This window comes from Lontra canadensis, unplaced genomic scaffold (assembly GCF_010015895.1).
Source record: "Lontra canadensis isolate GAN:19392208 unplaced genomic scaffold, GSC_riverotter_1.0 scaffold111, whole genome shotgun sequence".
In the NCBI taxonomy this organism is placed as follows: Eukaryota; Metazoa; Chordata; class Mammalia; order Carnivora; family Mustelidae; genus Lontra; species Lontra canadensis.
Window position 1 is genome coordinate 6,079,511 of NW_022631105.1, and position 24,206 is coordinate 6,103,716.

Genomic DNA, 24,206 nt, shown 5'->3' on the forward strand with positions numbered 1-24,206 from the left:
CTTTGCCAAATGCTTTTTCAGCATCTATTGAGATTGTCATATGGTTCTTGTTCTTTCTTTTATTAATGTATTATATCACATTAATTGATTTGCAGATGTTGAACCAAACTTGCAGCCCAGCAATAAATCCCACTTGGTCATGGTGAATAATCCTTTTAATGTACTGTTGGATTCTATTGGCTAGTATTTTGGTGAGAATTTTTGCAACCATGTTCATCAAGGATATTGGTCTGTAATTCTCCTTTTTGGTAGGGTCTTTGTCTGGTTTGGGGATCAAGGTAATGCTGGCCTCATAAAATGAGTTTGGAAGTTTTCCTTCCATTTCTATTTTTTGGAACAGTTTCAGGAGAATAGGTATTAATTCTTCTTTAAATGTTTAGTGGAATTACCCTGGGAAACCGTCTGGTCCTGGGATCTTGTTTTTTGGGAGATTTTTGATGACTGCTTCAATCCCCTTATAGGTTATGGGTCTGTTTAGGTTTTCTGTTTCTTCCTGATTCAGTTTTGGTAGTTTATATGTCTCTAGAAGTGCATCCATTTCTTCCAGATTGTCAACTTTGCTGACATATAGTTGCTCATAATATGTTCTTATAATTGTTTGTATTTCTTTGGTGTTGGTTGTATTCTCCCCTCATTCATTCATGATTTTATTAATTTGGGTCCTTTTTCTTTTCTTTTTGATAAGTCTGGCCAGGGGTTGATCAATCTTATTTATTCTTTCAAAGAACTAGCTCCTAGTTTCATTGATTTGTTCTACTGTTCTTTTGGTTTCTATTTCATTGATTTCTGCTCTGATCTTTATTATTTCTCCTCTCCTGCTGGGTTTAGGCTTTCTTTGCTGTTCTTTCTGCAGCTCCTTTAGGTGTAGGGTTAGGTTGTGTACTTGAGACCTTTCTTGTTTCTTGAGGAAGGCTTGTATTGCTATATACTTTCCTCTCAGGACCACCTTTGCTGTGTCCCAAAGATTTTGAACAGTTGTGTTTCCATTTTCACTTGTTTCCATGATTTTTTTTCAATTCTTCTTTAATTTCCTGGTTGACCTTTTCATTCTTTAGTAGGATGCTCTTCAGCCTCCATGTATTCAAGTTCTTTCCAACTTTCCTCCTGCGGCTGAGTTCTAGTTTCAAAGCATTGTGGTCTGAAAATATGCAAGGAATGATCACAATCTTTTGGTACTAGTTGAGACCTGATTTGTGATCCAGGATGTGGTCTGTTCTGCAGAATGTTCCATGTGCACTAGAGAAGAATGTGTATTCTGTTGCTTTGGGATGGAATGTTCTGAATATATCTGTGATGTCCATCTGATCCAGTGTGTCATTTAAAGCCTTTATTTCCTTGTTGATCTTTTGCTTGGATGATCTGTCCATTTCAGTGAGGGGAGTGTTAAAGTCCCCTACTATTATTGTATTATTGTCGATGTGTTTCTTTGATTTTGTTATTCATTGGTTTATATAATTGGCTGCTCCCATGTTAGGGGCATAGCTATTTAAAATTTTTAGATCTTCTTTTTGAACAGATCCTTTAAGTATGATATAGTGTCCTTCCCCATCTCTTATTATAGTCTTTGGCTTAACATCTGATTTATCTGATATAAGGATTGCCACTCTAGCTTTCTTTTGAAAGGTGGACCCTCACTTTAAATCTGGAGGTGTCTTTGGGTCTAAAATGAGTTTCCTGCAGACAGCATATCCTGCAGATGGATCTTGTTTTCTTAATCCATTCTGATACCCTGTGTCTTTTTTTTTTTTTAAGATTTTATTTATTTATTTGACAGACAAAGATTACAAGTAGGCAGAGAGGCAGGCAAAGAGAGAGGGGGAAGCAGGCTCCCGGCCGAGCCGAGAGCCTGATGTGGGGCTCGATCCCAGGACGCTGAGATCATGACCTGAGCCGAAGGCAGAGGCTTTAACCCACTGAGCCACCCAGGTGCCCCAACCCTGTGTCTTTTGATTGGGGCATTTAGCCCATTTACATTTGGGGTAACTATTGAAAGGTATGAATTTAGTGCCAGTGTATTGCCTGTAAGGTGACTGTTACTGTGTATTGTCTCTGTTCCTTTCTGGTCTGTTAATTTTGGGCCCTCTCTTTGCTTAGAGGACCCCTTTCAATATTTTCCATAGGGCTGGTTTGGTGTTTGCAAACTCTTTTAATTTTTGTTTGTCCTGGAAGCTTTTTATCTCTCCTTCTATTTTCAGTGACAGCCTAGCTGGATATAGTATTCTTGGTTGCATATTTTTCTCGTTTAGTGCTTTGAATATATCATGCCAGTCCTTTCTGGCCTACCAGTCTCTGTGGAGAGGTCTGCTGCCAATCTAATATTTCTGTCATTGTATGTTACCGACCTCTTGTCCCAAGCTGCTTTCAGGATTTTATCTTTGTCACTGAGACTTGTAAGTTTTACTATTAGGTGATGGGATGTGGACATATTTTTATTGATTCTGAGACGGGTTCTCTGTGCCTCCTGGATTTTGATGCTTGTTCCCTGTAACCGTCCCTCAGAACAATGTATTACTTAAAATATAACCCATGAGAAATTAGCTAGTCACCAAGCATGCTTAAAGATAGCCTTAAGAAAAACCTGTACTGGGACGCCTGGGTGGCTCAGTTGGTTAAGCAGCTGCCTTCGGCTCAGGTCATGATCCCAGCGTCCTGGGATCGAGTCCCACATCGGCCTCCTTGCTCATCAGGGAGCCTGCTTCTCCCTCTGCCTCTGCCTGCCATTCTGTCTGCCTGTGCTCGCTCTCTCTCCCTCTCTCTCTCTGACAAATAAATAAATAAAATCTTAAAAAAAAAAAAAAAGAAAAACCTGTACTAGCAACAGGCCTCCGTGGGAGAGGATGACATGTCCTTGAAGCCAAGCAGCTGGAAACACCTGGCCTGCTCAAGATGGAACACCACCTGCTTCGTCTTTCTGTTATCTCCCCTTCCCGGAGAGCACTTGCAGTTAGTCAGACAATCCTTTTTGTCTGGTCTTGCTCAACTATAGGTCACGTACTACGTGACCAGACATATTTTGCCTTTCTTCTTACTTATCTACAAGACTCGTGGTTAAAAGCAGTCAGTCCCTCCTGTCTCCCTGGTCTCTGGCCATGTTCCGTGCTCACCTGGCCTGCAACCAAGCATTTCTATCTCTAGCACACGGCCCTATTTGGAGTCTCCAATTCCAGCTGATTCCTTCAGTGTGCTGCCCCACCCCTCCTCCTGGAGGAGGAAGGAGGGACTCTCCCCAGATCTACATTGCTTTTCAAGCAATGGCCCAACTGTGCTTTGGATCACTGTTTAAGGTAACCCCGAGCTGAGAGCCCCCACCTCAGCTCCGTCTCTGGAGTCAGCTTCCCTGCTGTGATACCTGGGAGCTCTGCCACACTCAGACACCCCCAGTCTTTCTGTGACCCCACAGTTTCTGAGACCATGCTGTCCTGCGAGGGTCCCATGCCCCGCTTAGCCTCTGGAGCGACATCTCTCAGTGAAGTGGACTTCTATAAGTTCCGATTTTGTGCTCCACTGCTCTACCACTTGCCAGGAGCCGGTCCCCTCCCCCACAGTCTCTCTTCCCGAATGTTACCTCAGATTCACTTCGTACGTCCTACCTTCCGGGAAGTGGTCACTTTTCTGTTACTATTGTTGCTGCTCTTCTCTTTGATCTCCTGTTGAGTTTGTAGGTGTTCAGAATGGTTTGATAACTATCTGGCTGAACTCCTGGGACCTGATGATATTTCCGTCTCCTATTCCTCCACTATCTTGCTCTTCCCCCAGTTTGTTGAATTTTCTTGAGTTATTATAAATTTTTAAATGTTCATGGTACATTATTTCTTTAAAAGATTTTATTTTTATTTGACAGAGACAGTGAGAGCAGGAATACAAGCAGGGGGAGTGGGAGAGGGAGAAGCAGGCTTCCCGCCAAGCAGGGAGCTTGATGCGGGGCTCGATCCCAGGACCCTGGGATCACGATCTAAGCTGAAGGCAGACGCCTAACGACGGAGCCACCCGGGTGCCCCATTAATTTTTTTTAAGATTTTATTTATTTATTTGACCACACACAGAGAGAGAGATCACAAGTAGGCAGAGCAGCAGGCAGAGAGAAGTGGGTAGCAGGCTCCCCACCAAGCAACGAGTCCGATGTGGGGCTGGATCCCAGGACCCTGAAACCATGACCTGAGCCAAAGGCAGATGCTTAACCCACTGAGCCACCCAGGCACCCCCCGTTAATGTTAAGAAACAGCCACTGATTAAAATCCAAGTTTCATTTCCGCCACCTTAAAACATTACAAAAGGCATCCTGATTTCTTATATATTTTTTCCAGATAAAATACAGGATTCATATGTTTATTCTCAAAAAGGCAATTTAGATTTTTTTTTTCAGCTATTAGCCATTCTAGCTAATTCTTTGATCACAAAGCACCTGATTAGTCTTAGGAAAGGATTTCCTGTGTTTGTGTGTGTGTGTGTGTGTGTGTGTGTGTGTGTGTAGGTTTGCTAGGACTGTCCACACACTGGGTGGTTTAAACAATAGAAAATTATTCTGCCAACTCTTGAGGCCAAAAGTCCAAGATCAAGGTGTTGGCGGTGTTGGTTCTCTGAAGTTCCTCTCCCTGGCTTGTAGGTGGCTGTCTTTTCCCTGTGTCTCCACATGGTCCTCCCTCTGTGTCCTAATCTCTTCTTAAAAGGACCCTAGTCGGGGCGCCTTGGGTGGCTCAGTAGGTTAAAATCTCTGCCTTTGGCTCAGGTCATGATCTCAGGGTCCTGGGATCAAGCCCCGCATCGGGATCTCTGCTCAGCGGGGAGCCTGCTTCCCCCCTCTATCTCTCTCTGCTTGTCTCTCTGCCTACTTGTGATCTCTGTCTGTCAAATAAATAAATAAATAAATAAAGGACCCTAGTCATATTGGATCAGTCATCCCAACTTCCCCATGTGACCTAATTTTTCCCTTAATTACCTCTTTAAAGTCCAACCCTCCAAATACAGTCACATTCTGGAGGTACCTGGGGTTATGACCTCAACATATGAATTTTAGGGGCACACACACACTATATATATATATATATAGTAGTGAGATAGTCATTTTTCTTCTTTAGTAACTCATAGACTCTGATTAAACATGACAGATCACACACACGTGTTTATCCCTACTCCTTCCCAAAATGCCATCAGAACAACGGTGAATGAGTAAGATGGTATAAATTCACAAGGAGAAAGGAGATGGGAGGGGAGACAACCAGGGACGAGATACAGGACGCGTTCTACAAGATGGCATGGAAGGAACCACGGTAGCTGTCCGAGCTTCCTGCAGCCCAGGGTCTTTCTGGTGCCCCCAGAGCACATTGCGAAGGAAGCTACAAGCTCCGTGTGGAGATCCATGGCGGGGTTAATAGGGACGGGGAGAAAATCTGTGCCAAACACTGGGCCATCAGTCACTAAGGATTCGGGAAGGTAAATGAGATCCTGTTTTGGGCAATTAGCTCAGGGCCTGGGGCCGGAGAAATGGCCAGGCTGGTCCACTCATATTTGCTCAGGATGCACGCGAGTTGAGCAGTATTTGGACAGCTCCCCCCATCCCACACTAGCTTTGTTAATTCCATCACACCCTTCCGCTGAGCCTGTGGCCTCCCAGGAGCCACGTGAGAGCCCTGAATTTCTCACCAGCAAGGATGAGACACGCAGGATCAAGACTGACTGTGTGTGCTTGTGATACAGGGGTTGCTGGACACCAGAATCCACTCTGACAAAGAGAGGCCTTCCTTCCTGGTGTGGTTTTAGGGCTTGGGAAGAAGGGGAAGGGGTCAAATGACTCCTCAAGGTCCCATGGGGTTTGAAGATGTCTGTATTTCTGGGAAGAATGTCCTGAAATGTGTGTCTGAGGATTCTGGGGACTGGTCACTCAGGAGAGCCGAAGAAGAAGGCAGCCCTACAGAGGCGGGACTGGGGCGGGGGTGGGGTGGCAGGCAAGGCAGCCCATATCTCATAGAGAAGAGAGTGGGTCAAGACCACCAGATGCTTGCGCTCCTTGGTCAGGGGGAGGGGGAGGGGAGGGCGGCTTGGCCAGGCTTGGCCAGGGTCAGCCAGAGTCAGCCAGGGTCGGGGTCAAGGTCTGGTGGCAAGATTGCAGCTGGGAGGCCTGTGGGTGGATGGGAGGGAGGTCTCAGAGGGCTGTCTGCCAGGAGGCTGGTCCTAATGGGGTGGGGAGGAGCCTTGGGCAGGCTGGGAGCTGGAGGGGCCCAAGGGGTGGGAGTGGGAGGAGATGGGGGCTGACCAGGAGGAGTGGAGGGGGCAGGAAGTGGCTGACAGCCTGGCCTAGAGTCAGCCACGGGAAGCAGAGACCCCGAGGCACAGAAGAGGTGAGGAGGGGAGAGAGGGTGAGGGAGGCAGCCGGGTGAAAGGAGACCAGCCAAAGGGAGCAGCTCCAAGGGTGAGATCTATCAACCCCGTCTGTAAGTCCTTGTTTTAAGGCAACACCCTGAGATCTCTCCCTGAGGGGACCTCCGTTTCCACATCTGCAGCTTTCTGGTCCTAAGACCACCAGTACACACAGAGTTTTTTGGGGGAGTCCATGACTCAGGCAACCCCAGTCACGGATGAGGGGACATTATCAGGAGGTCTAGCAGAGGGGTGGTGGGAAGGCCCCAGAAAAGGAGTTAAGGGAGGGAGGGGCTGCCTAACGAAGAAAGCCATGGTGGGGCTGAGGTGAGACTCCGGGGTCTGGGGTCAGGGGTAGGGCCAGTGATCAGGAGCGGCCCCAGCATAGGGAGGGTTAAGCATCCTCCCGGTTCCCACCCCACTCTGGGCCCCTCCCCTGTGTTTGCGTCCTCCCAAAACTATTTGGCCTCCAGCTGGCCTCCATTCTATATCCTGCCCCTCCCCCTTGAGTTAGCCTGGGGGAAGAAGGGGGTGCCGGGGCCAGGGTTCCCAGGACTGGGAAGGAGCCCGCAGGCTCAGAGTGCTGAGGGAGAAGCAGACCTGGAGAGGCTGAGGTGGGGAAGCCGAGGGGGGGCTCTGAGAGCAACGGGCAGGAAAGGGGATCAGAGACAAAGTGGGGGAGAAGGAATGGGCCAGAACGGGTTGGGGGAAGGGTGCGAGTGGGCAACAGGAGGGCTTCCCAGGCTGTTGGCCTGAGGACAAAAGCCAACTCAGCACCTACGCGGGAGGAGGCCAAACATGGGCAGAGCTGGGCCCAGGGAACAGTGCGGGAGCAGGGAGGCATGCGAGGACCAGGGGAATACCAGGGGGATCTTGACTGAAGGGCTACCTCCTGGCCCTCCAAGCCCAGCCCGGAGCCCTGTCAGGCACCCCCCCGCGCTCCCCCCCAGCTCCGGGGCCAGGCTGCTGGCGGCGCTGCGGGCTGGCATGAAATGCTGAGAACCCAACACTGTCGGCAGGGCCGGGGGGACCGACGCGACGCCATGTGGCAGCTGCTGATGCCGCTGGCCCTGTGGCTGGGCGCGGTGGGCCTGGGCAGAGCTGAGCTCACAGCAGCACAGCAGCGCGGCCTGCAGGTGGCCCTGGAAGAGTTCCACAAGCACCCACCCGTCCAGTGGGCCTTCAGGGAGACCGGCGTGGACAGCGCCACGGAAACGGTGAGCGTGAGCGGCTTCGCCAAGCGGCGTCGCCTGGGGCGGGACAGGGCTCAGGGCCGCAAGCTCGTTCCCAGAAAGCAGGTGCCCAAGCCCTCGGGCTCGATGAATACCCAGTTCTCCAGGGAGAGGCCAACACCCCAGCCCCCTTCTCAGCTGTTTCCTGGGGGGCTGGGGAGGAGGGACGGGTCACACCCGGGGTTGCTAGGTGAGCTCAGCCGGCTGCTGGCCCTTCTCTGTCTGCGGCAGCCCTTCCCTGCAGGGACCTTTGTGAGGCTGGAATTTAAGCTCCAGCAGACCAGCTGCCGGAAGAAGGACTGGAAAAAAGCGGAGTGCAAAATCAAGCCCAACGGGGTGAGTTGCAAGCTTGTGTGTGTGTGTGTGTGTGTGTGTGTGTGAGAGAGAGAGAGAGAGAGAGAGAGAGGGAGAGATGGGGCATTTGCTCAGGGCAGGGGTCTGTGACGGGGGTTTAGGAAGACAGCCAGCAAGAAGCCCCGGTTGGAGCAGCGGTCCCTCGGGGGAGCAGCCTCTCCGGGAGCTCACCTGGCCCAGTCTGAGCCGGGCCCTGTGACACCGTGGGTGGCCAGGGCTGGGCTACTCTGAGAACATCTGTTCTTCAGAGAGAGTCCCCCTCCCGTCCGGGCTTCTCTCTCGGGCTTTGGGTCTATGGTGGAGGAAGCCCAGGGCAGGGGGTTTGGCTGCCCCCGCCCCAGGCCTGGTGAATTCCCCACTCTCGGTGAGGCTTTGAGTAGAGATGGCCCAGCCCAGGCTGACTCCTCACAGGGCTTGACTGTAACTGGCCCCCTTGGGGGCATACCCATGGCTGTGGGCAGTCCCCAGTCCTGCTGTTCCAAGCACTAGCCTGTGACTCAGGGGGGTGCTCTGAGGGCCTGTTCCCTCCCACTGTTAAGGGACGGACTGGATTCTATCAGTGACTTTCCAGACTTCATGTCAAGACACTTGCGTCCATATCAAGCCTTTTAAGAACACGCAAATAAATGTAACAGAGCTGCAAAGTGGTTCGAGGTGGACGTCAGGCGGGGAGAACCCATCTGGGGAAGGAGTCCTGCCCAGACACGTTCGAAGCCTGAAATCTCCCAGTCCCCAGGGGGGCTGTGCCTGGAGCCAGCTGGCCCGCATGACCCCTCACCCCCTGCTCTAGGACCCACCAGGGGGGCCAGTCCCCATCGCAGGCAGCCCCCAGCTTCCACCCTGGTGGGGCAACACCCCTGCCCTGACCCGTTTCCTCTCCCGACCCCATGCTCCCCTCCCCAGAGGAAGCGGAAATGCCTGGCCTGCATCAAACTGAACTCTGCAGATAAAGTCCTCGGCCGGATGGTCCACTGCCCCATACACACGCAGGCTCTCCGGGTAAGAGTGGGCAGGGGAGGTGGGGAGGCTGGGGAAGAGGCTGGGAAGATGGAGAAGCTGGTCCTGTGGGAGTGGTCAGAGCCCGAAGCATAGACTGAAGTGCAGAGAGGGCGAGGAGGGTGGGAGGGATGAGGAGGGGTGAGGAGGGGTGAGGAGGGGTGAGGAGGGGCGAGGAGGGGTTCTGGGCCTGGCCCCGCTATTCCCCAAGGGATGTGGAGGTGGGTGCCACAGAATACGCAAGCACCATCCCCAGGGGTACTCTCCACGGGGACACCCTCCCCGGAACCCGCTGGCGCCCTGGGCCTGAGCAGCTGTCGCCGCCGGCAGGAGCCCGAGGAGCACCAGGAGGCTCAGTGCGGCAGGGTGGAGCGCGCGGGCGAGGACCCCCACAGCTACTACTTCCCAGGACAGTTTGCCTTCTTCAAGGCCCTGCCCCCGAGCTGAGGCCCGACGGGAGATGGTAGGTGCCCAGGACGGGAGACAGAACTGAGCTGGGACAGCGCTCGTGTGTTGGGGCTGGAGACTGGGCCGGTGCGGGGCTGAGGCCGGCGGTGGGGGAAGGACTCGGAGCCTGGGAAAAGAGCTTGGACTGACCCAATCAGCCTTCCTCACACCCAAAAACTTGGGTTTCTTTCTCTTTCCCTCTAGAATTCTGTCCCGCTTCCCAGACAGCTGCAGGAGCTGACCAGTGCAACACTGACCTGCCGTCCCTGAGCCCAGGGAGTACGAGCCCATTATCCCGAGCCAATAAACTGCTCTCCCAGACTCGTTCTGTCCTCTCGCGTGCCCCCTTCCCCTGAGCTCGGCTGCAGGAGTAAGGTCTCGCAGGAGCAGCAGAGCCGAGGGAGCAGGAGAGACCAGGGGCCGCAGAGACCTCGTCTTGCCTTCGGGTGCTCGCGCTCAGGAAAGCAAAGCTCACCCACAGAAAATGACAGGCAGTGATGCTTATTAGAACAGAGAGATTTAATAGGGATCCGCGTGGGTGAGAACAGGCAGCGAGGGCTCCAGGGTGACACAGGATGAGCCACTACAGCAGGGGGTCACCGGGACAGGCAATGTGGGAAGGTGGGCGAACCCCACCTTCAGGGCTCTGCCACTTCCTCTCCCAGGACCGGCTGGGCCAGCGCGCACCCCCTCTCTGCCTTTCTCACACCTAGCTTTAGGAGGAAGCAACTCTCTCCCACCGAGCTTCTGGCCAGGGGTGGCTGCGGCTGTAGACCGTCCCCTCCAGAGGCCTCCTCCCCAGGCTCACGGTGGAGGTGGCGGGACGGCCTCATGCTGGCCGTGCCCCTTGAACAGGGCCCTTACTCATGCTAGAGGCCACAGGGGAAGTTGTGGAATGTTCCCGAAGGAGGAGAAGCGGGGGGCTGCTCTCAGGAACACGGGGAAACAAAGAGCCGGCGCTGCAGGGGGGCAGAGGCGGGCAGCCAGGCCACAGTGGGCCCAGCTGCCACAGACCGCAGACACACTCAAAACACGAAGGACGAGGTGGTGCTGGCAGGGCTGAGCGCCCGTTCGGCCTGGGCCAGGCTGTCTCGGGCCTGGCGGTCCAGGTCGTGGCATTCCTGCAGGGTGTGCTGGAACTGGCGGCAGGCCTCCTCCAGGATGGAGCTGCTCCGGGGGGGCCGAGACTCCCAGTAGCCAGGCTCCACCCAGGGCTGGGCCTCGGTGGCCCTGGGGCCGGGGCCGGGGCTGGGGCGCAGGGAGCTATCCAGGTCCCGGCACAGCTGGTAGAACTCACTGCCCCGGCCCGTCACACGCTCACCGTCGAGGACCTTGAGGCCGGGGAGCAGCTCTCGGACGGCCGCCCAGTACGAGGGGCTGCTGCACAGTGGGTTGCTAAGCCGGGCCAGGGGGTCCCGGAGCCGCAGGTACTCGAGGCCCCGCAGGCCGGCCAGACACTGCAGCTGGCCAGGGGTGGCCAGCAGGTTGCCCGCGGCGTTGAGGCTCTGCAGGTTCTCGCAGGAGGCCAGCGGCTCCAGCGCCGTCAGCCGGTTGTCGGCCACGTTGAGCACCAGCAGCTGGCGCAGGGAGGCCAGCGGGCCCAGCTGCGTGAGCGCGTTGCCCGACAGGTCCAGCCACTCGAGCCCCAGGCACTCCCCCAGGCAGCCCAGGTCCGCCAGCCCCAGGCCCCGAAGCTTCAGCAGCAGGATGGACTCCAGCGCGAACTCACCCGAGCGAGACTTGAGCAGCTGGGGTGTGACGCGCACCCCGTCGGGCTCTGCTGGCTTCTCACCCTGCGACTCCATCGGATGAGGTCAGTGGGGGGGAGGCCCCGGTGGTTCTGACACAGGGACGCGGATGCCACGGGGGATCGGCTGACGGCTCACCCTGAAAAAGGCACCATCCACTCCGCCTGGGCCAGCGCCGGAGGCCCGCTTCTGACAGCCCTGCTTGAGGGCCAGCGGGGTCCTACGGGGAGACAATCACACCATAAGCCGCCTCCCCTGAGCCCCTCCGGAGCCCGCGGACGCGGACGGCACGAGTGGCCGGCCCGGCCAGGCCTGCCTGAGGACACAGAGCCCTCCGAGGGAGGGGGCCCCAGACAGGATCCAGCGGTTATGGCCACAATGGATGGCATTCCAGGGGCCACGGGACTAATTCTTCCCATTTTCTGTACCCGCATGGGGAGGCAAAATCTCTACGTTTTCCTTTTTCAGTACCTGCTCATGATCTCTCCTTATCAATTGTAAGGTGTTTCTTTTTAACCATTTCAATGAATTCCTGAAGAGCTAACAGGTCACCACCATCAACAACCTCTTCCGTTTCCCTCCACATGCAGATGCAAGACAGCACACTGGGCCTCACTTGTTCTCTCAAAAATGTTCTCCACTCAATGTTTTTTTTTAACATGAGCGATGAATTCAAAATGGTTTCCAGATTGTGAGGGCCAACTTCTAACCTCTGCTTGAGGTCGGGGGGCCTGGAGGCTCAGCTCTCTGCCCAAGGTGGGGAGACTGAAGTCAAGGAGGGAGGGAAGGGCCAGCAAAGGCCCCCAGAGGAGGGGACAGCACGGGCAGTCCCGGCGCCACCGCTGCCCACCCTTGACCCCAGCACCTGCCACAGCAGCTCTTTGCTCTGGCGCCAACAGAAGGGTGACAGTCCCTGCATGCCAGGCAGCAAAGCTAGGGTTACCAGAGAAGGCAAGCAGGGCCCAAGGCCAGGCAAAGAAGCCATGCGTGCTGAAGGGAAGGTCCCGGCTAGCACCTAGGTTCCAGAAAGGCAGGGGAGGGAGGGCCCTTCCAGGCACCAGTGGCTGTGGGGCAGCATGAAGCCAGGTGCTAGCGCGAGGCCGGAGGCCTGGGGGAAAGACGGCAGCAACGCCGCCCACGGAAGGGTCAAGGTTTCAGCAGAGAGGAAAACAAGAAGGCACCTCTGCGCCAAGTGGCAGCCTCCCAGCCCTGCCGACTCTGGCCAGGCCTGGGCCGGGCAGGGTGACGCAAAGAACCATGGGGCTGTCCACTCCTGCTGTTGATAAAACCTGGGCTCCGGGGTATCAGAGTCCCAAGCCTGCGTTTATGTAATCCACGCCACTTTTTACTTCCGTCTCCAAGGAATCCACGCCCAGAGTTCCTCCCCCTCCCTCGCCCCCTCCCCCATCTCTGAGAAGGGGGTCCCCATGTCCTAATCTAGCTCCCCTCTAGTCCGCAACACCCCTTCATTTCTTTCCGAAAGCGATGCGAGACATCCACTAAGAAGTCTGGGTCGCTGTGTTTGAACGGGACCTGCTGGGGCTTGGAAGCAGCGAGCGGGGGTTGAAGCTGCTGCCCGCGGTGGGGGCTGGGGGGCAAAGCGGGCACCGGAAGCTGTAAATGCAGAGACACACGGACCGCGCCGAAGGCAGTGAGAGCTGCAGAGGGGCACTCTCCGGAGTCCGGGACCCAGTCACGTTACTGGATGCGTGCGGGACACGCAGGTCAGGCAGGGGGGCAAGACGATGTCCAGCTGAGGTGACCGCGGGCACTGGGCCGAGGAGGCGCCTGGAGCTCTCAGCTGAAGGGATTCAGCGTCACCTGCAGAGGCGCCCAGTGGGAGTGGGTGACGCACTGGGCCAGCCTCTTCGGGGAACACGCCTCTCTCCAGGGCGATGCAGAGCCCCCCCAGCCACACGCTGTTTTGGGGGCGAAAGTGGTCAGGAGGCCCTGGCGTCCCGTGGAGAGGAGCAGCCACGAGCCAGCGTCAAGAGGACACCAACCTTTATGAGGCTGAAAGGAGGGATCCGACAAGCAGCCAGAGGGAGGCGGGCGAGGACACAGCGAGGGACAGTGTGAAAATGCCCACAGGAGCGGGACAAGATCGCTGGGTGGAGCAGCGCCGGGCCGTGGCAAGCCCACAGCCAGCGCACGACGTCAGGGAGCGCTGCCCTGAGGAACCGGCTCAGGGACCTCAGGGACCGTTTGGGTGGAGGTGGCCACGTGCGGGAAAGGGCAAGGGGACCCGAATGGGGGGGGATGTGTGTGCTCCCCACATTACAACTGGGAGGAACGCTTTTTGCAGCAGAGGAAACAGAGGAGCCAAGAGCACATTCGCTGGGAATCGGGCCTTCCCCGGCCCACAGCCCCGCCTGGCCAGGTGCAGCCCTCCCGCCCAGGCGCCCGCTGGGGACAGCACTGCAGTCACCGAGGTGAAACACGGATGCTCCAACCGATGGACCTCCGCTCCGCCCCACTCCCACCTTACCCGCCATCTGCACACCTCAAGGAGGCAGGCGTGGGCGCGACCGAGCGCCCAGCCCACGCGCACACCCAGCTCGCACCCGGCCGGCAGCCCAGGGCAGGCCCCGCCGGGTGGACGGCTCCTCCACACTCGGCTTCTTCCGTGCTCCTCTCGAGAGAACCGGAGTTCTCCTGCCCTGGTCCCGCCCTGGAAAGGAGTGCACAGAAGCTCCTGGTCCCACGTGTGCCTGCCAGCAGGACTTGGTCACGTGGACGAGACTGTGACGGAGGCACGGCCGACGCTCGGCTTTCCTTGGGACGCGTCTTCCCTTGTTCAGGGCTGCCTTCGCGGAGTCTCAGTTCACCTCCCTAGGAAGTGGGCCGGAAAACGACGTCCACGAGCCGGGGCGGGCCAGGGCTGTGTCTCGGGGAGAGGTGGCCGACGCAGAGCAGCCTCAAGTGCTCTGTCACCGGCTGCTGCGGGGACCCTGGAGAGCCTCCCTCTGGCTGTGCCCCTCCCCCACGCACAGCGCAGATCAGGGCCCCCATCTCCTCGGCCGCTCGAAGGTGGGTATGTCTTGGTTGCGCGGGTTATCCTGTGCTTCTAGAATGCCCGGCAGCACCCATCTGCCACCCACAAGAGGACAGCAGCAAAGCCACCAACAAGCCATGACACTCAAATGTCTCCATTGACAAATGTCCCCTGGGACAAAACTGCATCCCCCCACCCTCACCCCAAGAGCTACTGCTTGGGCCCAGCCAGTTTCTCGGGCACCCTCTTCCACTCCCTCTACTCCCGCGTGCTGCCAAGCTGCCGCCCAGCCCTCCTCACCGGCCAATACTGCAAAGCCGGCTCGGGGACACCACAGCAGGAAGAGCTCAGGGGACCAGGAGCAACATGCCCCCCCCTTGACTTTAGGGTCCCTCACATTCCTGCCCCCCACCCCGCCTACCAAGTCAGAATTAGAGAGAGAGGTACAGGACGCCATGTGTCTGAGAGCCATGGGGAGAACCCAAGGCCCCACTCTGATCTCACCACCAGCTGCACTTGAGAGTTGGGGATGCGAAGCGGTGCGCCATAGCCCCGGCCCCTCCCCCAGACGAGCCTCACCTCCTGCCCAGGGGGGTCTGGAACAGCTCTGGGAGGTGGGGGCAAAGGTCAGACTTTAAATCACGCTACTCCGACCATTAAATATGATCTTACAAGGCTTTATTTAAGAAACAAAATGCAGCAATTATGAAATTACAACACAGTCAATAGGACAGAGGATATGATCCCAAGATTAAAAAAAGATGTCCAGTTATTAGCAAGCCTGTCCGAGTGAAAGGATCCTGGTTAATTTTTCCTGCTCGCTTCCTTACATCCTCGGTGACTTCCGAATGTCCTATTGTGAATTACTCACAGAGACACAGGACTGCCGACCCTTCCAAGGGAGGCGAGGGGACAGGCGTCCCGGGCTGGCCCCCACATCCAGGGCCCAAGAGCAAGTTGGGCCTCAAGGGCCTTGCCCCACCTCTGCTTACCGACCTTCCCTCTGACTGCCGCCCTTCCGGTGCCCGAGCACCTAAGGAGAGCCTGGCTTGCGTCGTTGTGCGGGGTGACAGGCCTGCCCTGATCCTCCAGCCTCTCCCTTTCCGTCTCTCCTCACCTGACCCCACCGGCTCCGACCCTGCCCTGCAAGCCCCCTGGGCTGTCTGGCTCCGGTGGGTCTCACACGCATCTCTCCTTGCTTCCAGGCGGGGGGTTTGCACTTGGCAAGTGACCGGGAAGACAGGGAGGTGTGGGTGCTGCGGGTGGCGGTGGGGGATAAACGAAGCTACTGAGAGCCTGGACAGCCGTGGAGCTCTTCCCGAGACCACTTTCACTGTAGAAAGGAAGAAACCCCAGGGCCTCCAGCAGTTTGGAAACCAACCACGGTTCCATCCGCTGTCCTGGCTGGACAGTCCCATCGGCGGGGGTGCTCTGGCCACCGTGGGATCCACGAGGAAGTACCGACCCCAGGAAGACCGGTGTGTGCGTGTGTGCATAAGCTTCCCTCTTAACACGGCTGCTCTAGCGCACGCTTCTTCTACAGCGAAAGCCAACTTCGGAAAAGGCTGCCTAGCTTACCGGGCCTCGCTGGCTGAGATTTCCCACCTGCCAGCACCCAGGCCTCTTCTAGTCCCTGGTCGCTGTTTGAGAAGGCAGGGCCCTTAAGGGCATGTCACGTACAGAGACAAGCTGCACGGGCCCTCACTGCCCACACAAATGGCAAAGGGCACTGAGGCTTAGAGCGCAGGACGATTTACAGTCACCTCCTGACAGACGTGACCTCTTCTATGCCCAAACTGCTGGAAACAAATTAAGCGATGGCTGGACGGAAAACAACATCTCCCCGGAGGCAAAAGGCAACCTGTCAAGAATTAACAAACTCCCCACTCCTTCCAACAGCTTTAGGACTCCAGACACCCCCGTCTAACAGCCTGGAGTGCTTGGTCTGCTCTCCCCTCCGAGCCCGGGCAGAGCTCTCCTGCAGGCAGACTTTCAGACAGTCAGGCAGAGGTCAGCCTCGCTGGCCTGTTCCCCCTCGGCCAGGTCTTTCTGGGGGAAGAGGAGGGGAGGGGCGGTGTAGTTGGGGAAATTCTCCAGGTTGGTCTTCAGGAAGAGGAGACGCTCGATGGTCCCCACGGGGAGAGGAGTGTTGTGCTGCACCAGAGCAGGGCTGCCCAGGGAGGCACAGACACTTCCAGAGAAGGCCCCTGTTGGGGGACAGGACACATAGACAGTCGCCAGTCTTGCCAGGGCCGGCCAGACCTCCTGCCTCTTCTCCCAGTAGACCAGGGGGTCCTCCTGGGCGCCGATCGTCTCATTCTCACGCAGGTACTTCTTGACGATGATGCTGGCCAGGTGGCTCTCGGTGGCGAGGGAGGCACCGCTTCTCTTGGACGCCAGCAGCCCCACACTCTCCAGCTGCTCCAGCAAGCCCCTCTCCTTCTGGCCCAGCAGCAGAGACCCAGAGCCGCTTCTCCGAGCGGGCTCTTTCCGGCCCCTCCCCTCGGCCCCAAGGCTTCTGACTCCCCCACCACTCAGCGTAGCACCTGCACGCGTGGTCTGGGGGCCGTGCGGGGAGGGCGAGGGAGGCAAGGGGTGTTCAGACACCATAATCTCCTTCACCTTGTACACGAGAACTTGCTTCCAGTGGTCAATGTCGGCCCCTGTGGGCAGGATGGCCTCGATCCGGCCCTTGAAGCGGGGGTCGAGCAGGGTTGCCAGCACGAACTCCTCGCGGTGGAAGAGCTCATTGAGCTGCCGATCTGTGGTGAGCTGCAGGGCCAGGCCCTTGGCCAGCCGCACGGCGGCCCCCACTTCCACGCCGCCCTGCTCCTCCAAGTGCTGGGGCACCTGCTCCACGAAAATGTGCAGGAAGCGGAGCTGCGGCAGCACCTGGCTCAGAGAAGCCCGAGCCGTGCTCGCCTCCTGGACTGCCACCTGGAAGGGCCGCAGAAGCGTGACCAGACTGTTCATCAGGCTCCAGAACACGGCCGACAGGGCCGAGCCGGCCTTGCCCAGCTGGTGCTCCTCCTCGTACTCCCGCAGCGGCCGCTGCTGCCCCACCAGCCACTCCATCAGGTGGAAGGCGGACACCCAGTGGTCTGAGAGCTCCCAAAAGGGCTGCGGGGCCGGGAGGCCGCACTGCCGCTGCAGCTGTGTCAGCAGCTGCCTGGCCCTGGCAGAGCCGTGGAAGTGACTGCAGATGGCCCTGACCGTCCCCAGGATGATCTGGACGCTTTGATGGTGACACAGGAAGCTTGTCACCAGGGAGTCGAGGCAGTGGGCAAAGCAGGGGAGGTGGGTGTAGCCCTCCGTCCTCACGGCCTGCTCCAGGCTGAGGCAGCTGCCGGATACCAGGAAGCCCGGCTGCAGGCAGGTGCGGCTGAGCCACAGGCTGACCTGCTCCCGCAGCTCCCGCTGCCTCTCCTCCGCGGTGCTCTCCTGGGACAGGCCTCGAACCCAGAGCACGGCTCGCTTCCTGCGGCTCTCCGACGCCCCCTGCCGACTGCCCGGCCGTATTGCCCCCCAGTGGGCAGTGACGGCCACGTAGTCCACAGCGGAGTCCCGGGCAGCCGTGGACACGGTGAGGTGGACGCAGCCGCCCTCGGCCCGCCGCATCTCCCGACACACCTGCTCGTCCACGGCCGCGTGCAGCAGAGGCAGCGCGGTATTGGAGAAGAAGGCTGGAGGCGGCACGTGGTAGCAAGGGTCCGCCTGGGCCATAAACCTTCTGAAAGGCGGGGACGAAACAAAGGAGAGCGGCAAGGCCAGGCTACAGAGCAGCTCTGCGATGCTACGGTTCCAGGCCTGGGCTCGGGGCGGGCTGGGGGCGCAGGGGTCACCCTGGCCCTCCGTGACCGCTAGCGGGAGAGCAGCAGGTTCATCTTTGGTGGAAGCAGGCAAGAGGGGCGGAGCCAGGAACAGTGGCTCAGGCGTGCCCGGGGCCAGCTGCTGGCCACTGTCTCCCGAAGTGGAGGCACCGGGGCCGTGTCCTGCTGACGGGAGCCCTTCGGCGCTGGCGGGCAGGCCCTTGTGCTTTTTCTCCTTGGTCCCTTCCCCCTTCTCCCCTGGGCTGGCTGCGGCTGGCCTCCTCGCTCTCTCCAGCCCGTGCTTACCCACCAAGTGATGGAGCAGGCCTGAGGTTTGGAAACGGCCCTTCCATCTGCCGTGTGGGACACTAGCATGACAGCGAGGGCAGGTGACGTGGCAGACGTTCTTGCAGTCAGCAGTGAACAGCCGTCTGGTGTCGGACGCTGGCTTCTGCCCCGCCGTGTCCAGGCGGCCGGGGGAATGCCTAGGGAAAGCCCAGCCCTTGGTCTCTGCCTTCAGAATTCTGACCAGCTTCTTCAGGCACGGCGGCTTCTGGAGGCTCTCCAGGGACGACGGCTCCCCGACAGCAGCGAGCAAATGCCTCTTCTTCCACCTCCTCAGGCGGCGCACCTCCCTGGCCAGATGGGCTATGAGGACGTCAGCCTGCTTCACCTTCTCGCTCTCACGGGGCTGGCCCACCTCGGACCTGTCCAGACCGGCCGCCTGGACCGGCGCTGTGGCCGCAGGGGACTGGCCCGGGCTGAGCGCTGGGTTTCTCAACTTCTTTAGTGTGGGCTCCCCATCCTCTCTCTGTCCACGTGCCTTCTGTTTGGACGCCTTCTTCTCGGGCTGCCCAGGGGGCTCCTGCCCAAGCACAGATTTGAGGTTACAGAGGCCAGAGTCTGCCTTTGGCTTATTCCACTCAGGGCCGGCCAGGCACTTCACGTGGGAGGCCGCGGCGTGAAGATCGGGGCTCCCCTGGGAGCAGGATTTTCTCTTCTCGCTGTAGACATGGAGCCCCGGGGTGCCCTCTTCCTGCTCTCCCAGGAGCACTTGGTCAGGTGACGGGACCGACGAGGAACTGGGGAGGGGATGAGGTCTCTTCCTCTGTAGAGGCGGATCCCGTCCACTCCCTTTCGGGGAGACAGAGGACCCAGTTTTCCTGTGGTCACTGACAGCCCTCTCTTCTGTATCTACAAACTCTAGCTTAACCTCCGTCTCCAGCAGGCGCCCCACAGCACCCCAGCCAAGTCCGTGAGCGGTACTGGTAGCTCTGGTGTGAAACTTGGAGCCAGGAGAAGTCAGGGGAGCAGCCAGGCTCCTGGGTCCAGTCATGCAGGAGTCTGCACAGAGAGGCGGCTCCTGGCCCGCTGAGCCTGAACCTGTATGTCTCTTGTGGGGCTTCCTGGGTTTTCCTACTGGCAACATGCTTGGGAACTTGGGGGAAATGAGGAGATGGGTCCAGGCTGCAAAGCAAGATGAAGACAACGGCTCTCAGCTGCCCCGCTCAGCTTTGGGGACCATGAGGGGGAAGGCAAGGCTGGAGGGGAGAGGAGCGAGCAGAGGATGCAGGCGTAGGGAGATCCTGGGAAACCAGTCCCAGGACAAAACTCTCAAGCCGTAACACCCTTGGTGAAGGGTGGAGAGTTTGCTCCTGCACACCGGACAGAGTGGCCCAGACAGAAACCCCCACAGCTCTCTGGACCTCAGAGGGCTCAACGTCTATGCAGGCCACGCTAACTGAGGTTTCTCTCTTTCCTTTCCACGTTTACGGAGAACCTGGCACACTCGGCCGGTTTCTTCTGTTGCGGATACACCAGAAGACAAGCAAAGCCCCTGTGTGCGCGTGGCCTCCAGGCTGGCTGGCAAGACAGATGTGAAGATCCGAGCTGACATCATGGAAAGCTCGAGCTGCTAAGCAGTGTGAAGGAGCGCCACCTGCGGCTGTGAGACCCCAAGGAGGGGACGGATCTTGCCAAGACGTGGGGCAGGTCTCCCTGGAAGAGGAGCAGGCGCCAGGTGCTGTAAGCTCAGGCTAAGGGAGTAGAGCTTAGGTCTCTTGAGTCCCGTGTCCCTGGGCTGAACCTGTCACCCAGCAGGGCAGCAGAAACAAGTCATGATGCTACATACCAGGCAGTGACGCAGCCAGCGGCCTTGCTAGATCTTTTGAAATTCTTTTTCCAGAAGTCCGTCTGCACCAGGAAACACGGGACAGGAGCACAGAACAGGACAGCCCCTAATGCCAGCGACTCACGTCCCCAGGGTCCTGTCACGCCCCTCTCCCTGTCCCAGAGAGACTCCTGCAGGGCTGCTCACACGTCCTCACCTCCCACGCCCCTCCAAGCCTGCTCGTCTGGCTCTGGCCTCCGCCGCTCCCTGATGCTGCCCTGACAAGGCCACTAGCCTCCTCCAATGGGCTCCCCTGCCCACACTGGGGTGCTGGGCCATGTCTTCCGTTTGGAACCGCATCTTCCTGTGGCCCCGGGGCACCTCATGTCCTTGGTTTTCCTCTTACCTGCAAATTCTTTGCAGTCTCTGGGCTGGCCCCTCTTTCTCCCGCCTGTTCCTTCCTGCTTTGCCCAGGCTCCCTGCCCCATTTCTCATCCTGCACACCCTCCCAGACTGGGGCTACATTCGCACCCTGACATGAGCCTGTGTCTGACTCGGAGCCTTCTCTTCAGCTTCCCCTCTCCCACCTGCTCTTCCTGCAGTCCCCACAATCGTGTCGACGGGACAGCTGATCCCCCAGATGCTCCGACCCCAAGCCGAGGCATAACCCTGAACTCCCTTCCCTTGCTCGTTCTCCTCGAGATTAGGTCACATGCAGGTTCTGGCTGACAGGAAAGCGACACGAAGAAGCCAGGAGAGAAGTACGTGGAAAGAGAAGGAAAGGAAAGGAAAGGAAAAGCCCAGTGCTAGAAGGCCTTTCTCTGGACAAAGGGAGACTCCACGGAAGGTAACCTAACAGCCCCACCACACACGTCGGAAAGCAAGTGGGACTCGTCTCTTCACACCAGAATGACATACAGACTCAACCAGAAAATTTAGAACCAGTATGTTCTGACACTGAGTGATGTTGAACATTAAGAAGAATGACCAGGGAGGGCAGGCCTGCTTTTGTAGGCAACAAGCCCACTGAAAAGCGCCAGGAAGATTCTGCCCGTGGAGGAGGGTGGGCAACGTGATGCTCACGCTGAGCCCCCGTCTCCGAAGGGCCAAAGGCATCACCTCGGGCTGGACGAGGTCTCCACTGAAGCGGGAGACACCATCCCAGCCCCCCACATGCCCTGAGATGTCAGAACTGGAGTGGGCTGACCTCAGCTCTGATTTTAGGACAAAAGAATTGGAAAGCCAGAGTGGGACTGTGATGGTCCATGGCAGAGCGGAAAAGCAGAGCTGGCCACAGGCCTCCAGAAGCAGTGTGTAGGCGGCACCCCACGGGGAACGCAGAGCAGGCTGGGGAAACTGGGCCTGCGCCAGACCTGCCTCACTGGCGACGGCCAAGGAAAGGGACAGACCTGTGTGTTAGGGCTGCAGCTAGGGCCGTGCCAATCCTGTTGTGTTCTCCAATTAGCCTTGTCCCATCAGCACACCTGTTTTCTGCAAACACTCCTGATTCACTTGACTGTTGAATAGGAATTCATCGGAGGCCCACCCACAGCCAGCACTGTGCCCTAAAGACACAGTACAGGAGAGGAAGTGCCCCACTGGCGCTCAGGAGAAGACAACAACTTGAAGTGGGCCCATGGCGCCAGAGCAAGGCAAGCGGTGTGTGGTGCCATGGAGGCCGGGCCTCGGGCTGACCTACAGATAAACCGAATCTACGACATTGGACTTCAGATTCTGTCTTGTGAGGGACCACTTACCCAAGGCTACGCTCCAGGAGCCCCAACTCCTGATGGACTCCCTGGGTCGAGGTGGGGTCTTGTGCAGTCACCGGCAGCCACAGTCCTACCACCACTCTCCCTTCCACGGAGGCACATAGGATGATGACTACGAGGCGGGTGCCGTGGGGAGCCTCCACGTGAATCTAAAATGTAAAATTTGGTAAGAAAATCATTCCCAAACCCCAGTAGTTTATCAGTAAGAAGTTCCTGGTGACATTTCTCACCATAGAGGACAAATGCACATCGGAGGGCAACTACAAGACGGAGACCCCTGGGGTACCCAGCAGGCAGCAGGCAGGAGTGCTGCTGCGGGGTCCCGGGAGGCGGGGGGGGGGGGGGGGAGGATGGGAGCAGGTGACAGCAGCAGGATGGGGGGCAGCAGGGACAGTCTGGAGAGCTAGTCAGGAGGCAGACTATGCCTGAGTTCCGAGGTGAAGGAGAACCAGGGGATAGAGAGGGACTCTCTCGTGATCCCATTTACTAACGCAGTTTACTTTTGAATATATCAATGTGAGGTTCTTCTGGAACAAGCCTTTGCAAGTACATGTGCCAGATAAAGGTCAGGGATGTAGGGCACGGGCGGTGAGTGGGTTTATCTTTGGAGACAAGAAAAAAATCTAGTTTTTCGGAGAGCAAAGAAGGCAGGCAGGCTGTAGTACCAGGAAAGCCCTCGAGTGCGGGCTGGGGGAGAAGTGAGGCAGTCCCTGCTCTGGAGCCTACAGATTTCCAAGGGGAAGCCATCCATGTCCGGAGGCAGCAACGTGCTGGCTGAGCCCGAGAGCGGAGGTGCCCCAGCACTTACATGTGTGCTGCCTGCACGGACTAGCACTCTTAGCATCCCTCTTCCCATGTGCATGCCCACATGGAAAGGAGTCACTTCTCTATTGCTCTCGTGCCTGCCTCACCACAGAGGCTTGAGGGGAGCTCTGTCCACCCAGGGCATCCCACACCTTCCTCTTGAGTTTTCACCGCCCAGCCAAATCGGCAGGCCCCCTCCTGTCTCAGCTCCTACACTGTCTACCCATCCCAGACCCCACATTGCAAAGGGCTTGCTGGGCCCTCCAGTCCCGGCTTCTCATGCCCTCACCCGCTCAACTGTGCGGAGAGGGAAGGTGGTGAGGAGAAGAATGGGAGGACAGGCACATGTGGAAGGAAAAAAGTAGAGAAAACCACTATGTATTTTTGGGGTCTGACTCACATGCAAACCCTATGTGACCTGTCTTTAGTAATAAGGGTGCATCACTGGAATTCACATTATGCAAAAGTGACATAACATGAGGCCCGTCTTAAAGCATACACCAGGAGAACCCTTCGCTCTTTTCCGTGAGGCTGCTTTATAACGGAGCGAGAGCATGAGGTCGGCGGCTGGTGTGCGTGGGCGGAAATCCTGGCTGCCACCCAACAGCTCCGAGCCGGGACTAGCGCGCCTCGGCTTTTCCAGCCACACCACAGGGACAAGAGCACCCACCTCCCGGGCTTGGTAGGGGAGCCCAAACACGTAATCGAGTGTTCCGCGGCTGTCCTGGGCACAGAACGGTGCTGGACACGAACCACTGGCCAGTACGGGCTGCCTCATCCGGCGTGTTTTAGGCGCAGGGCATTGGGCACTGGCAAGCAGCTGGCCAGGGAGAGACACAGCCGGGGCCGTTCCAGGCGCGGGGCGGGGCAGAGCAGGCCTGGGCGCCCCGGTCCGTGAAGTGGCAGCGAAACGCGCCCTCCCCGGCTTACCTAGGCCCGCTGAGACCGGGCACGCGAAGCCAGGTGCGGCTCCCGCCGCAGCCGACCGCCCCACTGCGGCCGGCAGTGACCTGCCGCCACTCCGCCGGCCACCGCGTTTCTCCCGAGAGCCACCGCGAGAGCCTCGGGAAGGCGCCAAAGGCCCCGCGGAGCCGGGGGAAGGGGCTCGGGTTCCGGGACGCGCAAGGGCTACTTCCGGGAGCGACCCTCACCCACCCCCGCCTGCGGATGGTACGCTCCTCCGGCGGGGGGGTGGGGCAGCCCCCAGTGCGCAGGCGCGGCGGCCGCGGCCGGAAGCGATGGGCTCGCGCCGGCTGTAGGGCTGGAAGTCGCGCGTTCTTATCACAGAGGCTGGGACTGCTCAGTACTAATCTAATGGCGCTGACTTAGCGGTGTTAGTCTTCCCCCACTAACCGATCGCCAAGGTCCTGTCCGACCCGGGCTCCCTGCGCCCTGGGACTCTGTTCGAGGGCGATCCGCGACTGGTGCGCGCGCACAGACGGAAGGGCCCGCAACAACCGTCATGGTCCTGCCGTCGGAGTGTCTTCCAGGCTGGAAGGCTCACCCGGCCTTACGGAAGCCCTCCCAGGGTGTCTCCCGGGGCAGTTTCCCGCTGCTTGCTGATGTCGCGAAGGCCTCGCCCACG

The 24,206-nt window shown here is 58.1% G+C and overlaps 3 protein-coding genes across 5 annotated transcripts; 1 reads left to right on the top strand and 2 right to left on the bottom strand.

Moving 5' to 3' along the window:
- The first annotated feature begins 6,243 nt into the window (after positions 1 to 6,243).
- RARRES2 (retinoic acid receptor responder 2) lies at positions 6,244 to 9,707 on the top strand. Of its 3 annotated transcripts, none has more exons than XM_032840227.1 (6): positions 6,244 to 6,335; positions 7,374 to 7,571; positions 7,818 to 7,922; positions 8,844 to 8,939; positions 9,267 to 9,399; positions 9,588 to 9,707. In XM_032840227.1, exons 2-5 carry the CDS (start codon positions 7,398 to 7,400, stop codon positions 9,381 to 9,383), a joined length of 492 nt encoding a protein of 163 aa, XP_032696118.1. In that variant the 5' UTR covers positions 6,244 to 6,335; positions 7,374 to 7,397; the 3' UTR covers positions 9,384 to 9,399; positions 9,588 to 9,707. The 3 variants fall into 3 exon arrangements, with proteins under 3 accessions (XP_032696118.1, XP_032696116.1, XP_032696117.1); XM_032840225.1 differs by having other exon boundaries at positions 6,289 to 6,406; XM_032840226.1 differs by lacking the exon at positions 6,244 to 6,335 and adding an exon at positions 6,842 to 6,968.
- Positions 9,708 to 10,278: 571 nt separating this feature from the next.
- LRRC61 (leucine rich repeat containing 61) lies at positions 10,279 to 23,791 on the bottom strand. Its single transcript, XM_032840170.1, has 3 exons — positions 23,552 to 23,791; positions 21,803 to 21,966; positions 10,279 to 11,351 (listed from the first exon to the last, which is right to left on the bottom strand). Exon 3 carries the CDS (start codon positions 11,186 to 11,188, stop codon positions 10,409 to 10,411), a length of 780 nt encoding a protein of 259 aa, XP_032696061.1. The 5' UTR covers positions 11,189 to 11,351; positions 21,803 to 21,966; positions 23,552 to 23,791; the 3' UTR covers positions 10,279 to 10,408.
- ZBED6CL (ZBED6 C-terminal like) lies at positions 16,032 to 18,941 on the bottom strand. Its single transcript, XM_032840169.1, has one exon. It carries the CDS (start codon positions 17,847 to 17,849, stop codon positions 16,119 to 16,121), a length of 1,731 nt encoding a protein of 576 aa, XP_032696060.1. The 5' UTR covers positions 17,850 to 18,941; the 3' UTR covers positions 16,032 to 16,118.
- Positions 23,792 to 24,206: the final 415 nt, after the last annotated feature.

Coding starts and splice junctions, on each gene's coding strand:
- ZBED6CL (XM_032840169.1), bottom strand. CDS start 17,849: ATGGCCCAGGCGGACCCTTGCTACCACGTGCCGCCTCCAGCCTTCTTC.
- LRRC61 (XM_032840170.1), bottom strand. CDS start 11,188: ATGGAGTCGCAGGGTGAGAAGCCAGCAGAGCCCGACGGGGTGCGCGTC.
- RARRES2 (XM_032840227.1), top strand. CDS start 7,398: ATGTGGCAGCTGCTGATGCCGCTGGCCCTGTGGCTGGGCGCGGTGGGC. Junction 7,572..7,817: donor TGGACAGCGCCACGGAAACG/GTGAGCGTGAGC, acceptor TGTCTGCGGCAG/CCCTTCCCTGCAGGGACCTT. Junction 7,923..8,843: donor GCAAAATCAAGCCCAACGGG/GTGAGTTGCAAG, acceptor TCCCCTCCCCAG/AGGAAGCGGAAATGCCTGGC.